The sequence below is a fragment of the Scheffersomyces amazonensis genome (genome assembly GCF_036850825.1).
Source record: "Scheffersomyces amazonensis strain UFMG-HMD-26.3 chromosome Unknown RJT21scaffold_4, whole genome shotgun sequence".
NCBI classification, from domain to species: domain Eukaryota; kingdom Fungi; phylum Ascomycota; class Pichiomycetes; order Serinales; family Debaryomycetaceae; genus Scheffersomyces; species Scheffersomyces amazonensis.
This window is the reverse complement of record NW_027042744.1, coordinates 1140279-1153357: the sequence shown is the minus strand read 5'-3', so window position 1 is coordinate 1153357 and position 13079 is coordinate 1140279. Positions and strand designations below refer to the sequence as shown.

General features: G+C 29.8%; 6 protein-coding genes across 6 annotated transcripts; 4 read left to right on the top strand and 2 right to left on the bottom strand. All coding sequences in view use genetic code 12, as the record gives it.

The window, feature by feature from the left end:
• Positions 1-1465: 1465 nt before the first annotated feature.
• RJT21DRAFT_121348 (DEAH-box ATP-dependent RNA helicase) lies at positions 1466-3900 on the top strand. The gene has a single exon (XM_064882067.1). The coding sequence runs from the start codon at positions 1490-1492 to the stop codon at positions 3770-3772; it is 2283 nt and encodes a 760-aa protein (XP_064738033.1). The 5' UTR covers positions 1466-1489; the 3' UTR covers positions 3773-3900.
• An 849-nt stretch (positions 3901-4749) lies between these two features.
• ARF3 (Arf3p) lies at positions 4750-5923 on the top strand. The gene has a single exon (XM_064883379.1). It carries the CDS (start codon positions 5186-5188, stop codon positions 5711-5713), a length of 528 nt encoding a protein of 175 aa, XP_064738032.1. The 5' UTR covers positions 4750-5185; the 3' UTR covers positions 5714-5923.
• RKI1 (ribose-5-phosphate isomerase) lies at positions 5924-6870 on the bottom strand. The gene has a single exon (XM_064882066.1). The coding sequence runs from the start codon at positions 6774-6776 to the stop codon at positions 5988-5990; it is 789 nt and encodes a 262-aa protein (XP_064738031.1). The 5' UTR covers positions 6777-6870; the 3' UTR covers positions 5924-5987.
• Positions 6871-7095: 225 nt separating this feature from the next.
• RPS7A (40S ribosomal protein eS7) lies at positions 7096-8236 on the top strand. The gene has a single exon (XM_064882065.1). The coding sequence runs from the start codon at positions 7249-7251 to the stop codon at positions 7813-7815; it is 567 nt and encodes a 188-aa protein (XP_064738030.1). The 5' UTR covers positions 7096-7248; the 3' UTR covers positions 7816-8236.
• On the bottom strand, positions 8011-10347 carry BZZ1 (Bzz1p). The gene has a single exon (XM_064884566.1). The coding sequence runs from the start codon at positions 10197-10199 to the stop codon at positions 8310-8312; it is 1890 nt and encodes a 629-aa protein (XP_064738029.1). The 5' UTR covers positions 10200-10347; the 3' UTR covers positions 8011-8309.
• On the top strand, positions 10348-13045 carry RJT21DRAFT_133103 (phosphatidate phosphatase; the record flags this gene model as incomplete). Its single annotated transcript, XM_064883176.1, has 2 exons — positions 10348-10773; positions 10867-13045. Exons 1-2 carry the CDS (start codon positions 10730-10732, stop codon positions 13043-13045), a joined length of 2223 nt encoding a protein of 740 aa, XP_064738028.1. The 5' UTR covers positions 10348-10729.
• Between the last annotated feature and the right edge of the window lie 34 nt (positions 13046-13079).

The following is a 13079-nucleotide window of genomic DNA, read 5'->3' as shown; positions in this document are numbered from 1 at the left end:
GTACTGAGCGCTGGTTATTTTACTAGATCGCTGGTTATCGCAGTTACACCCGTTATGGCATCTGTTGTATGATCTTACTTGGCATTACAACACCCCGTGGATCAGTTTTGGCAGGTAGATTTACTCCACTTTGGCAGTGGTCCACTTATGAAAGAGTCGGATCAAGATCTTTCATCATTTTAGTAATCTTTATCCAGCACGGCCCGATAGCCCTGTGGCTGCAGTAGACTTCAAATTTGATTTAATATTAACGAGATTCTCGTATTCTAAAAATTAAATTTCAAATCCAAAGTGGTTGTCAATTAATGCTCAATAGCCGGCACTTCTTTGTTATATCGACTTCTTTACTTGAGTCTATTGTTATATGTACAATAGACATTTGTATTGATCTATCAAATGTACACAGATGAGCCTACAGGTTGCATATTAAAGCAGATAGTTGTATTTGTATTTTTAATTCTTCTGTAAAACATTCAGTTTACTTACCCACTAAATGTTGTCATATCCATATGTCAGAGACGATCAACTTCAAATATCTTCGGTTAGCTCATCTCTAGGTATTAAGAAGATTTGTCTTTTAAATAACTTATTCAGTAGTATTAATTTACTTCTACTCACTAACTACCTACCCGTTTTCGGACACTGCATCGCACCTATTTGTAAATCATATAATATACATATACATATGCCTTTAAGAAGTATATGATGTCATGATTAATTTATCCAACAATGCAAAATTTTTATTTTTTGCTCATTTGGCACTTTTCAACGGTTTTTTACGGCTTGCATTGCACATAAATCAATTTATTGAAGTCCATATTAACTCACCTGCATTCAATTTCATATCAAAAATTGCGAAATGCCACTATTTAATGTAGTTCTGTATCTCTAGATGTGTTATCTCCGCTTTGTAAGTTCATTCTAGACAAGATTAACACTTGAAAAAGAAACTCCGCATATAAAGCCCGTATAAGATCCAGGAACAAAAATCATTAAATACATCATCGATCTGCAAAGTAATAACTACTTCTCACTTTAGGATTCTAGAACTTACATAAGAGTCCGGAAAATGAATTAATAAATGCCAATACTTTTTGTAGATAGTTAGAAAGTAGAATTGTGAAAATTTTTCCTTTTGCAGCTTATTGTTTCTTTTTAATTCTAGATTTATGTCAAAAATTTTCAAAAATTTTATTTTACTGTTATTGCCGTATTTAATATTTGTGAGCCTTCCAGGATGTTAGAGGATTTGTGAAAACTAATTTTTAATATAATTTAATAAATAATGTATTCATTTCAAATAGGGTAAGGAGTAAAGATTTACTCTTTTCAAAAGTAGAATAAATCACGTGATGTAAAATGTGATTAGTCACATGATCAGAAGAGATCCTGCATACAGAGTCAATATTATAATTTTTTTATAGAAGGCATCGTAGTTAAATGTATTAGAAGTATAGATAACTTAAATCAGATAAGATCAATATCATAAATGAGTGAAAGGGCATTGAAGAAACAGAAAGTGTCTGAAGAGTCTACTGCGGAGATTGTTGCAGAAATAGCTGAAGAAAATTTACGTAAACATCCTCATGCAGTTGAAAACAATTCTTTGATTCATCACGATGATGGTGAATTTTCCAAATTTAAGAGACATGAAACAACTGCTGAACAAGCAGAAGCTCTTGAAAATGGTCATGAGAATCCATTCACAGGTAAGCCATTTTCTCAAAAGTATTTCTCAATTTTGAAAGGTAGAAGAGACTTACCTGTTCATGCTCAACGTGCTGAATTTTTAAAGATATTTCAATCTACTCAAATCATGGTATTTGTTGGGGAAACTGGTTCAGGTAAGACTACACAAATCCCTCAATTTGTATTATGGGATGATTTACCTCATTTACGTGGTACTCAGGTTGCATGTACACAACCAAGAAGAGTTGCTGCAATGTCTGTTGCTGCGAGAGTTGCTGATGAATTAGATGTTGAATTAGGTGAAGAAGTTGGGTACAGTATTAGATTTGAGAATAAAACTTCTAATAAGACAATCTTAAAGTATATGACAGATGGTATGTTATTAAGAGAAGCTATGGAAGATCATGATTTAAAAAGATACTCGGTTATTATACTAGATGAAGCGCATGAAAGAACATTGGCAACAGATATTTTAATGGGTTTATTAAAACAAGTTAGTGTAAGAAGACCAGATTTAAAGATCATTATTATGTCAGCTACCTTAGATGCTGAAAAATTTCAAAATTATTTTAATGATGCCCCATTATTGGCTGTTCCTGGTAGAACTCATCCTGTTGAAATTTATTATACTCCTGAATTCCAACGTGATTATTTAGATGCTGCCATTAGAACTGTATTACAAATCCATGCCACTGAAGATGAAGGTGATATTCTTTTATTTTTAACAGGTGAAGAAGAAATTGAAGATGCATGTAGAAAAATCTCCCTTGAATGTGATGAATTAATTAGAGAACAAAACTGTGGACCAGTAGATGTTTATCCATTATATGGGTCCTTACCACCACACCAACAACAAAAAATTTTCAATCCTGCACCAGAACCATTAAGACCAAATGGAAGACCAGGAAGGAAAATTATTATATCTACCAATATTGCTGAAACATCTTTGACAATTGATGGGATTGTTTATGTTGTTGATCCTGGTTTCTCAAAACAAAAGGTTTATAATCCAAGAATCAGAGTTGAATCTTTATTAGTTTCACCAATATCTAAAGCATCTGCTCAACAAAGAGCTGGTCGTGCTGGTCGTACAAGACCAGGTAAATGTTTTAGATTATATACTGAAGAAGCATTTAAAAAGGAATTAATTGAACAATCATATCCTGAAATTTTAAGAAGTAATTTAGCATCAACTGTTCTTGAATTGAAAAAGTTAGGAGTAGATGATCTTGTTCATTTTGATTTCATGGATCCTCCAGCTCCAGAAACTATGATGAGAGCATTAGAAGAATTAAACTATTTACAATGTTTATCAGATGAAGGTGATTTAACTGCATTAGGTAGATTATCATCACAGTTCCCATTAGATCCGCTGTTAGCTGTTATGTTAATTGGATCTCCAGGATTCAATTGTTCTGAAGAGATATTAACTATTGTTGCATTATTATCAGTACCTAATGTATTTGTTAGACCAGCATCTGCTAGAAAGAGAGCTGATGAATGTAAGATGAGATTTTCTCATCCATCAGGTGACCATATTACTTTATTAAATGTGTATGACGAATTTCAAGGAAATGATGCATTTGAAACTGGATTACATCAATGGTGTAGAGACAATTTCTTAAGTTATAGATCATTAACTAGTGCTAAGAGTGTCAGATCACAATTAAGAAGAATTATGGAAAAATTTGATTTAGAATTGATATCAAGTACAAATGAAGATGAAGTTAGAAAGGCACTTGCTGCTGGATTTTTCATGCAAGTTGCAAAGAAGAGATCAGGTGGTAAAGGTTATTTAACAATAAAGGATAATCAAGAAGTTTTAATCCATCCATCGACTGTGTTAGGGAAAGATCCTGAATGGGTTATATATAATGAATTTGTCTTAACAAGTAAGAATTATATAAGGACAGTCACCTCAGTTAATCCTGAATGGTTGGTTGAAATAGCTCCAAAGTATTATAATTTGGAACATTTCAATAAGGGAGATGTTAAATTATCGTTAGAAAGAATAATAGATTCAGTTGAAACTAAGAAGAAGATTGAAAAGAAGGAGAAAAAGGAAAAGAAGAGTAAGAAATAGTTATAATCTAATAAATTGTATAATAGATAGAAAATTAATAAGTCATTTAGATACACTGTGCGGAATGTAGTAGAAAAGATAACCCAAGGTGAGAACTGTAAGCTTACTTTGATAAGTAAAATTTTGACAGTTCCTTGGTTGCAGAACTTTCCTAGTAAAGACTGCTGGCATAATTTTTTTTCACCCAAATTACGCTTTTAGGAAATAGGATGATGCACGGATGTTTACTTGAACGGTATTAAGTATAAAATGACATTGTCAGGGCCATTCTTATACACGTCCTACCACATCATATCCTAGAATAAAAACATTCCTATGTGTTTATAAGAGTGATAGTCATATCCGTTATAAATTTTGAAAAGGGGTAATGTATGCTTCGTTATGAGACCTTTACTCTTTGTTCCGAAGCATAAAGCAAGTCAGAATTTTGATTCAGAGTCCTTTAAAGTACTGAATGACTAGTATTCCACAAAGCACCAATGTAACGTACCGGCCGTCCCCATAAGTAACATTACAGCATATGATTAACTGCCTGATGTACAGGAATAGATTTAGGCGCAGGCACCCAATATTCGTGCAAATGGAATGTCCCGATTAGGAAATAAATTATCTTTTTGTCAGTTGACACCTAATTAAAAGATTATTCTGAGATTAATCTCGTTTAGGAAACATGTTATACATCAAGTAGTAGATATAAACATAAAATGGCTCAACTTCTCCATCCGTAATTGATCAGTTAGTGGCTACGCTAAGAGTTACTATAAACATAGTCAGGTTATTCGTCATTTTAGATAAAAAAAAGTATACGAGTATGCTTATGCTTTTGTGTAACTACATTTTGATTCAGAAACCGCCCTACTTTAACTAATTCATTTGAATCATTCAATATACCCAAAACAGGTATATAATTAAAAAGTATATATAAGAAGACATATGTCATTGACAAATATCACAAATTCACGTAGTTAATATGTGGAAAATCTATTGAGTAAAATTTTTTAATTAGTTCTTTAATCATAAGCCATAGCTATAGTCATATAGATTTTCTTATCTACCATAATAATACAATATACTTATTTACTAATACCTATATTCGTATATATTCAGTTCCATACACATAACTTACGTTCCATAAGCTTCTTTTGTAATCGATTAGAAGTAATATTCCTCATTGTTGCTAATACGGGTTTTGCAACTACATATAGGACCACTTAAACATTTAAACAAAAACACGAATCATTTTATTATTTTTTTTCTGTGCTCGTCTAAATTCATATTTTGAAATAAAACAATTCAATCTGAAATAATTAATAAATCAAGTAATTCATATTCAACTAATTCAATAGATATCCCTTATTATCAGATTTATTACCAAGAAACAATATCGAATTCAAAGATTATAAATCATAAAAGATGGGTCTTTTAGTATCTAAATTATTTAAAAATCGAGAATTAAGAATATTAATGCTTGGCTTAGATAATGCTGGAAAATCAACTATATTATATAAATTGAAATTAGGTAAAACAACTACTACAGTTCCAACAGTTGGTTTTAATGTAGAAAAAGTGAAACATAAAAACATTTCATTTGCTGTTTGGGATTGTGGTGGACAAGAAAGAATTAGACCACTTTGGAGACATTATTTTACTGGTACAAATGCTTTAATATATGTTGTTGATTCTTCTGATATAGATAGATTAGAAGAATCTAAAAAGGAATTATTAAGAGTCATAAATGATAAAGAATTGGTTAATTGTTTATTGATTGTATTGGCTAATAAACAAGATGTTCAAGGAGCTATAAAACCAAAAGAATTAATTGATAGATTTTCATTAAATGACTTATCAGCTGATCATACTTGGTCAGTAATTCCAACTATTGCAATCGATGGAACTGGTTTAGTTGAAACATTAAATTGGATTTCAAGTCATACTAAGTGAAATAAAATGAAATGAAACGAAATGAAATACTTTTACTGTTCATATTATGTAATTACAATTAACTACTTAATTAGATTAATTGGTTCAACTTCTTCAATTCCTCAATTATAATCTTACAGCCATTTAAATCAAATTATGTTTAATTAATTCAATTCTACTTTTAGAAATTTACTTATGCATATATATTTATTTACTATTTTATATTTTTCTTAATTATAATTAAATGTATTATATATATTAGCGTTTCAAGTACCTACTTTAATTTAAATATAATCTAAACAGTCCAAAGTTTAACTCCACCAGCTTCTTCACCAAAATAAGATGCACTAGCCATTCCAATGAATAATCCAGTTTCAACAACACCTACTAAGCTCTTAATTTTATTATGCAAATCTGCTGGATCTTCAATTTCACCAAAGTCAGCATCAATAAGGAAATTATTATTATCAGTAATAACTGGACCAGCTTTAGCCTTACCTCCTTGTCTTAAAGTAATAGTTTTAGCACCCAATTGTTTTAAATCTTTAGTTACTTTAACATATGAATTTGGAACAATTTCAATTGGTACACCTTGAGTCCATTGTTTTCCTAATACATTTGATTCTTTTCTATAATCAGCAACTACAATGAATTTTTTGGCACTTGCAGCTACTAATTTCTCTTGAAATAAACAAGCACCTCCACCTTTAATTAAACTTAATTTTGGATCAACTTCATCTGCTCCATCAAAAGCAATATCCAAATCAGGAAATTGTTCAATGGTACCTAATGTTAATCCATTATCAATAATTAATTGTTTGGATTGGAATCCTGTTGGGATACATATAAAGGAATCCTTATTAGGTAATTGTCCAATTCTTTCTGCAACATAAACAACAGTTGATCCACTACCTATTCCAATATATTTAGCATTAGGAGGGAAATTATCATCAACAGCTTTATAAGCAGCAGCTTTCTTTGCCTTTTCAACTAATGACATGATTGAATATTTTCTTATAGATGGAATTGGGAATAAAATGCTTGAAAATGATCTTGACTTCAATATACGAATATATCCAACCATATAATCAAATCAAATTATGACATATTCTGCTCCGTTAACGCACGATGTACAGTATACTCCAGATTTTGTGATGGTACAAGTTAAGATATCAATCACGCTGCATTATGCACGTGCACGAGAAAGAGTCAAAAAGTCAATATCGCCAAAAAAAAAGCAGTCCCATTTGATCACACGCAAATCATGTGATACAATTTTCTATGTGCAGTAGAAGTTTTCTTTCTAAGTTTAAGAATGATAATCTGTAAAGTTCGCACCAGACGAGTTTTTCATAAATAATTTACAGGTTAAATCGTTCATAATGAAAATTGTAAATACTTTACAGGTTTATACATCAAACCTGTAAAAACCTCTAATTTGTATAGTGAATTTTTTTTCATCCCAATTATCAGAAAAAATAGGTTACTTTCAAAGAGTATCTTCTTAGTTTTACTAATACTTTGGAATATCATCAAATATATATAGTATATCGAATATGTCTGCTGCCAGCAAGATTTTATCTGAAAAGCCAACTGAATTAGAATTAAAAGTTGCTCAAGCTTTTGTTGATTTAGAAGCTCAAGCTGATTTAAAGGCTGAATTAAGAGCTTTACAATTTAAATCAATTAAAGAAATTGATGTTTCTGGTGGTAAGAAAGCTTTAGCTATCTTTGTCCCAGTTCCATCTTTGACTTCTTACAAGAAAGTTCAAACCAGATTAACTAGAGAATTAGAAAAGAAATTCCCAGACTCTCACGTTGTTTTCTTAGCTGAAAGAAGAATCTTACCAAAACCATCTAGAAGATCTAGACAACAACAAAAGAGACCAAGATCAAGAACTTTAACTGCTGTTCATGATGCCATCTTAGAAGATCTTGTCTTCCCAACCGAAATCATTGGTAAGAGAGTTAGATACTTAGTTGGTGGTAACAAGATCCAAAAGATCTTATTAGACTCTAAGGACTCTACTGCTGTTGACTACAAATTGGAATCTTTCCAACAATTATACTCAAAATTAACTGGTAAGCAAGTTGTTTTTGAAATCCCAGGTGAAACTCATTAAATAATTTGTTAATCCTCCTCCTCCTCCTCCTCACACGTCCTACTCACATTTGACTTCCATATCACACCTATATTATATATTTTTGATGAGAACTTTATGAATAGATAATTTGAAATTATAAACTACTTTACTTTAATGGATTGCCTTGGTTATTCATATCATTTTTTTGTATATTAGAAAGGTTGTTTCATATTTTACCATTTCAGTTTCTTTCATATTTTATGTGTAAATCACATAATAATAATAATAATGATAAATGATCCTAGTTTGGGGTTTATTATTTCACATTTTTATCAATTTCATATGTTCTCTGAAGCATACATTCTTCATACATAACTAACCAACCATCCCAAACCAAAATACTTTTATATATATATACGTATATAAAAATCTTTAATAAAAAAATTCGGAAATTTAGAATTTGCCATTAATTCGTAGATATTATTATTGTTATCATTTATTTTATTATTTATACAGTCTTAGTATGTTTCTTTCTATATTTTCCTTACATAACTAGATGGAAATACTCCAGTAGATCCGTTAATTTCTCCCTTTGTCCATCCATCAATATCATCTTCTATTAATGTGATCTTATCACCAGCATTAATACTTATTTCATCATCTCCATCAGCTACATAATCATATAAAGCTTCAATATATTGAATCTTTTTTGCACCCCTTCTAGGAGCAACTGCAGGACCCTTTTTCTTACTATCTCCATTACTTGATATTGAACCTCGTTGTACTGGAATTGTAGATGATTGATAATCATGAATAATTTCAATATATGCAGTAGGAACTAACCCTTCTTGCCCAGTATCCATTCTAACTTCAGTCCATCCTGATCCATCAGTATCTTCTTCAAGTACATTAAAAGTTTCTCCTACATTAATTGATAAAGTATCACCTCCAGTTGATTGGAATGCATATGTTACTTTACCTCTTAAACCTCCTGAAGTTGTACTATCAGCTATTGATGATGATATTGATTGACCTCTATTTCTTCTTAAACTAAAGAATCGAGAATTAGTTGTATGATGACTATTATTTGTTTTAACTGTATGTAAAGATTGAGCATCAGATGCATTATCTGGTATTGAAATATTATTATCACCAGATGATTTCTTTGATCCTCCTGATGATTTAAATATTCCAAATCTTGATTTCTTTTGTTTATGTTGTTCTACATAAGATAAATCTTGATCACCAGCGAATTTCTCAATAATTTGCATTTCAACATCACGTTTAACTCGTAAATTATCATCTTTTAAAAATGTTTGTAAAATTGATAATGATGTATATAAGGGACCATCAAATTTTAAATTTAAACTTGCAGGATCAGTTTTACGAGATCCAGTTGATTCTTCTAATTTTTGTTTTGAATCAATACATCTTTGTTCAAGTTTTGCATATTCATTTGATGCTTCATTTAATTTTCTTTTTAATATATTTAATTCTGGTCCAGTGGTAATTAATTCATCATCATCATGCCAAATTGAACTTGGAATAAATTGAACGTCAGCTGATTCTTTCCAATCAGATAAATTATGTTTAATATACATAGTTGTATCTAATCGAGGATTATTTTGATCAATTGTTTCATCAATACTATGTAATTTTTCTTTAATTTTATCACAAGTATTACGTTCAATAATACAAGCATTTTTTAAAATTTTATTAACTAATCCAACTCTTATCTCATTTAATTCTTGATAATAATCAAGTAATTCAGGTATATCTTCGTAATAATATTTCTTCTTTAATGTATTAGCCACATAAATATTTAATAAATAATCATTCTTACCAATATTCATTTCAATTGTTTTATCTTCTAATCTTTTCTTATATTTATCACTAGCAGATTTTTCACTTTTATCACGAGCTGATTCAGTAGATTGACATAATGTATCATAATGCTTTTTTGATTTAATTACTTCATCATCAATTTTTTGTTTTTCATTAGTTAAAAATTCATTAATTCCTTCAATTTGTTTACTAATTTTATTGGTTTTAACTTTTAAAGTATTTAAATTATCTCCAATACTAGTATTTAATTGTCTATTAAATTGAATCTTTTCATCAGCAATTGCTTCAGTTTGAGTTAAAACATCTGTCCATAATACTAATGATGCACTTTCTAATGAACCAGGGGTAATAATTGGATTATCACCAACTGATAATGAAGCAGATAATTTAGATTTCTTATCAAAATACTTTTTACATAATAATTTCAATTTTTCAGCATGTTCCTTTTCAAGAGCTCCTCTTTCTCGATAGAATTCTTCAATATCACTTAAGAAATTAATTCCATTATTAATCCATTTTGATGTGGGTTTAAACCCATCCTTCAATTCGTTACCAATGGATATTTCTTCAATTGACATTTCCGTTGAAAATCTTCAATTACAGATATACAATTTATATTATTTAACTAATAATAGCCCCAGATTATCTATCAGATCTCATAGTGAGTTGGAAGAAATCGAGACATTTATTCGATAATCATACTCACCATAGTACAATGTCGCACGACATGGGCTTTGAGGTTATCGGCTTTTTAACTAATAGGGGGAGGGGGGAAGCAGCTAACGATTAAAGGTGGTAACACTCCCCACTCAATTGTTCCACAGTAAGTATAACATTGTGTATCACAATGTATATATATCCCTATAGATCCTTATATGTATGTACGTATACATTTATATATGTGGCATAGAGAAGTAATTGGGCTTATATTATTTAATGAGTGTACTGTTAGTAAAAATTATAGAACTATAACCTTATTTTTGAGGGCCCACCACTATGCTATACACCAAAGTTATATAACAATGGTAAATACAAGAGTAGTGTAAAAATAATATAAATGGAATGAAAAGGAATAAAATAAAATAAAATTAAGTTGTAATTGTATGGAATGTCTATTCCAATTGATGTAGCAAGCCGCGTAGAAATTAGATTGTCAGGGCTCATCTTGTAGACTTGTAGTAATTATAATTGTAGGGATTAAATTTTATTCAGTACAAGTAATTTGCGTAACCAATCCATTGATAGGTCGAAATTTGAAAATCCAAAGTGTGTTTCCAAAGTGAGGGTTCCAAGATTTTCAATCCTTAAACTCGCTTCGGGGTTATTGTCTCGGCCAATTCATATAAATCAATATCGTGCTCATCGTAAATATCCCAATTCTACCTTTAAATTTATAAGTGATACTTATCGAGATTATCGAGCATTAGGTAAGAAAAATAGACGTTTAAGTGATTTCTTACAATTTAGTATCTATAGAAGAAGAAGAAGAATTAATTCTATGGGTGATAGATCATTAAGTCCTCCACCAGGATTTGAAAATGGTGGAGAAATTCCATCTCAATCACAATCTCAAACTCCCTTAAGTAGAAGACAAAGAATTTTAGGATTTGCTAAAGCTACAAGAGAAACTTATATACCAAAGATTACTACATCTGTTGCACGTTTAGCTACTGATGCAAGTAGAGCATTTAATGGAAGTGATTTATATGATGAACAAGGTCGACTTATACCTCCTAAGGATACAACAATTCAATTATTTCCTTCTTATACAAGACAAATAGATGGGAAATATTATGTTGATGTAAAAGGTTGGGTATCATGTCCTGGACTTATGACAAGAAAGAATCGATTAATATTATCATTAGCAAGACAAATAACTCGATATAATTCTAATGGAAATAATTCATCTCAAGCATTAAGTCAATGGAGTAGTGAATCATTAAATCATCAAGATATACTTTCAGCCAATGAAAATTCAGATTCAGAATCGATTAATTCTGAACTGTCAAAATTAGAAGATAATTTAAATCCTATAAGTTCAATAACAACTCAATCTTCAATTAATTCTGAAGAAATTCTTAAGGAAAGATTAGCATGTTTTATAGCTAGATCAATACCGAATACTGAAGTTCAAATAGTTATTGGATCTCATAAAAATATTGATGGTAATAATATTATAATTAAATCCGTTAATACTGATGATTATGGAAATTTTGAAGCAACTATTGAAGTTACTTATACTCCTTCAATTGTTCAAGTAAGATCAGGTATGGATGAATCAATATTTACATTTCAAGAAATAATGCTTGTACCAACTATTGGTATAGGATTAATTAGTGATATTGATGATACAATTAAACTTACCGGAGTAATTGGTGATAAAAGAGAATTAATGACAAATTTATTATTAAATGAAGTAACTCTGTGGAATATTCCATCAGTTGTAAAATGGTATGATGATTTATTTTCTTCAAATAATATATCATTTCATTATGTTTCTAATTCTCCATGGCAATTATTTACTACTATAGATCAATATTTTAAAGCCGTTAAATTACCTATTGGTTCTGTTCATTTAAAACAATATTCAGGAAATATTTTATCATCATTAATGGAACCATCATCTACAAGAAAGAAAAGATCATTAACTAGAATTATTAATGATTTTCCTCAAAAGAAATTTATTTGTGTAGGAGATTCAGGTGAATATGATTTAGAAGCATATGTTGAATTAGCAAGATTACATCCTGGGAAAGTTATTGCTATTTATATAAGATATGTAAAGGATTCACTTTCAGATATTGATGATATGAAAATCTTGAGTGAATTAAGAAGATTATTAACTACTTCATCATCAACTAGAAAAGCTCTTAATTTAATTAATCCTGTAACAGAACCAGAACTTCAACTTCAACTGGAGAATTTAATTGATTTAAGTTCTTCTTCAGATGATGAAACGCCTGAAGATCCTCAATCTAAAATTGATGGTAATATTAAATTAAAAGTTCCACCAATTATACCTAAAAAGCCAACTGAATTAAAGGGAAATACATTATCACCTCCATTACCTTCACGAAATTATATTAAGAGAGCTCAAACTGATTCTCAATTAATTGATCATCAAACTCATTTAACAGAAGAACCTTTACCTTTACCACCAAGAAATAATTTAGTTCATGCTAATACTGAAGTTCCAAGACATGATTTTAATTTAATTGATAATTTACAAAATATTTATGAATCACCATATTTTTATGAATTAGAAGAAATGGATAAAAAGGGAGCTAATTGGATTAGAAAAATTGTTACAGCTCTTAAAGATTTAGAAGGTACAGGGACAGAATTAAAGATTTTTACTGATGAAGAATCTGATTTCTTTAATTCAAAGAGAATATATGATGAAATTAAAAATTTAAAAGTTTAAGTATAATGTACATAAATAAATAAACAAAAGAATT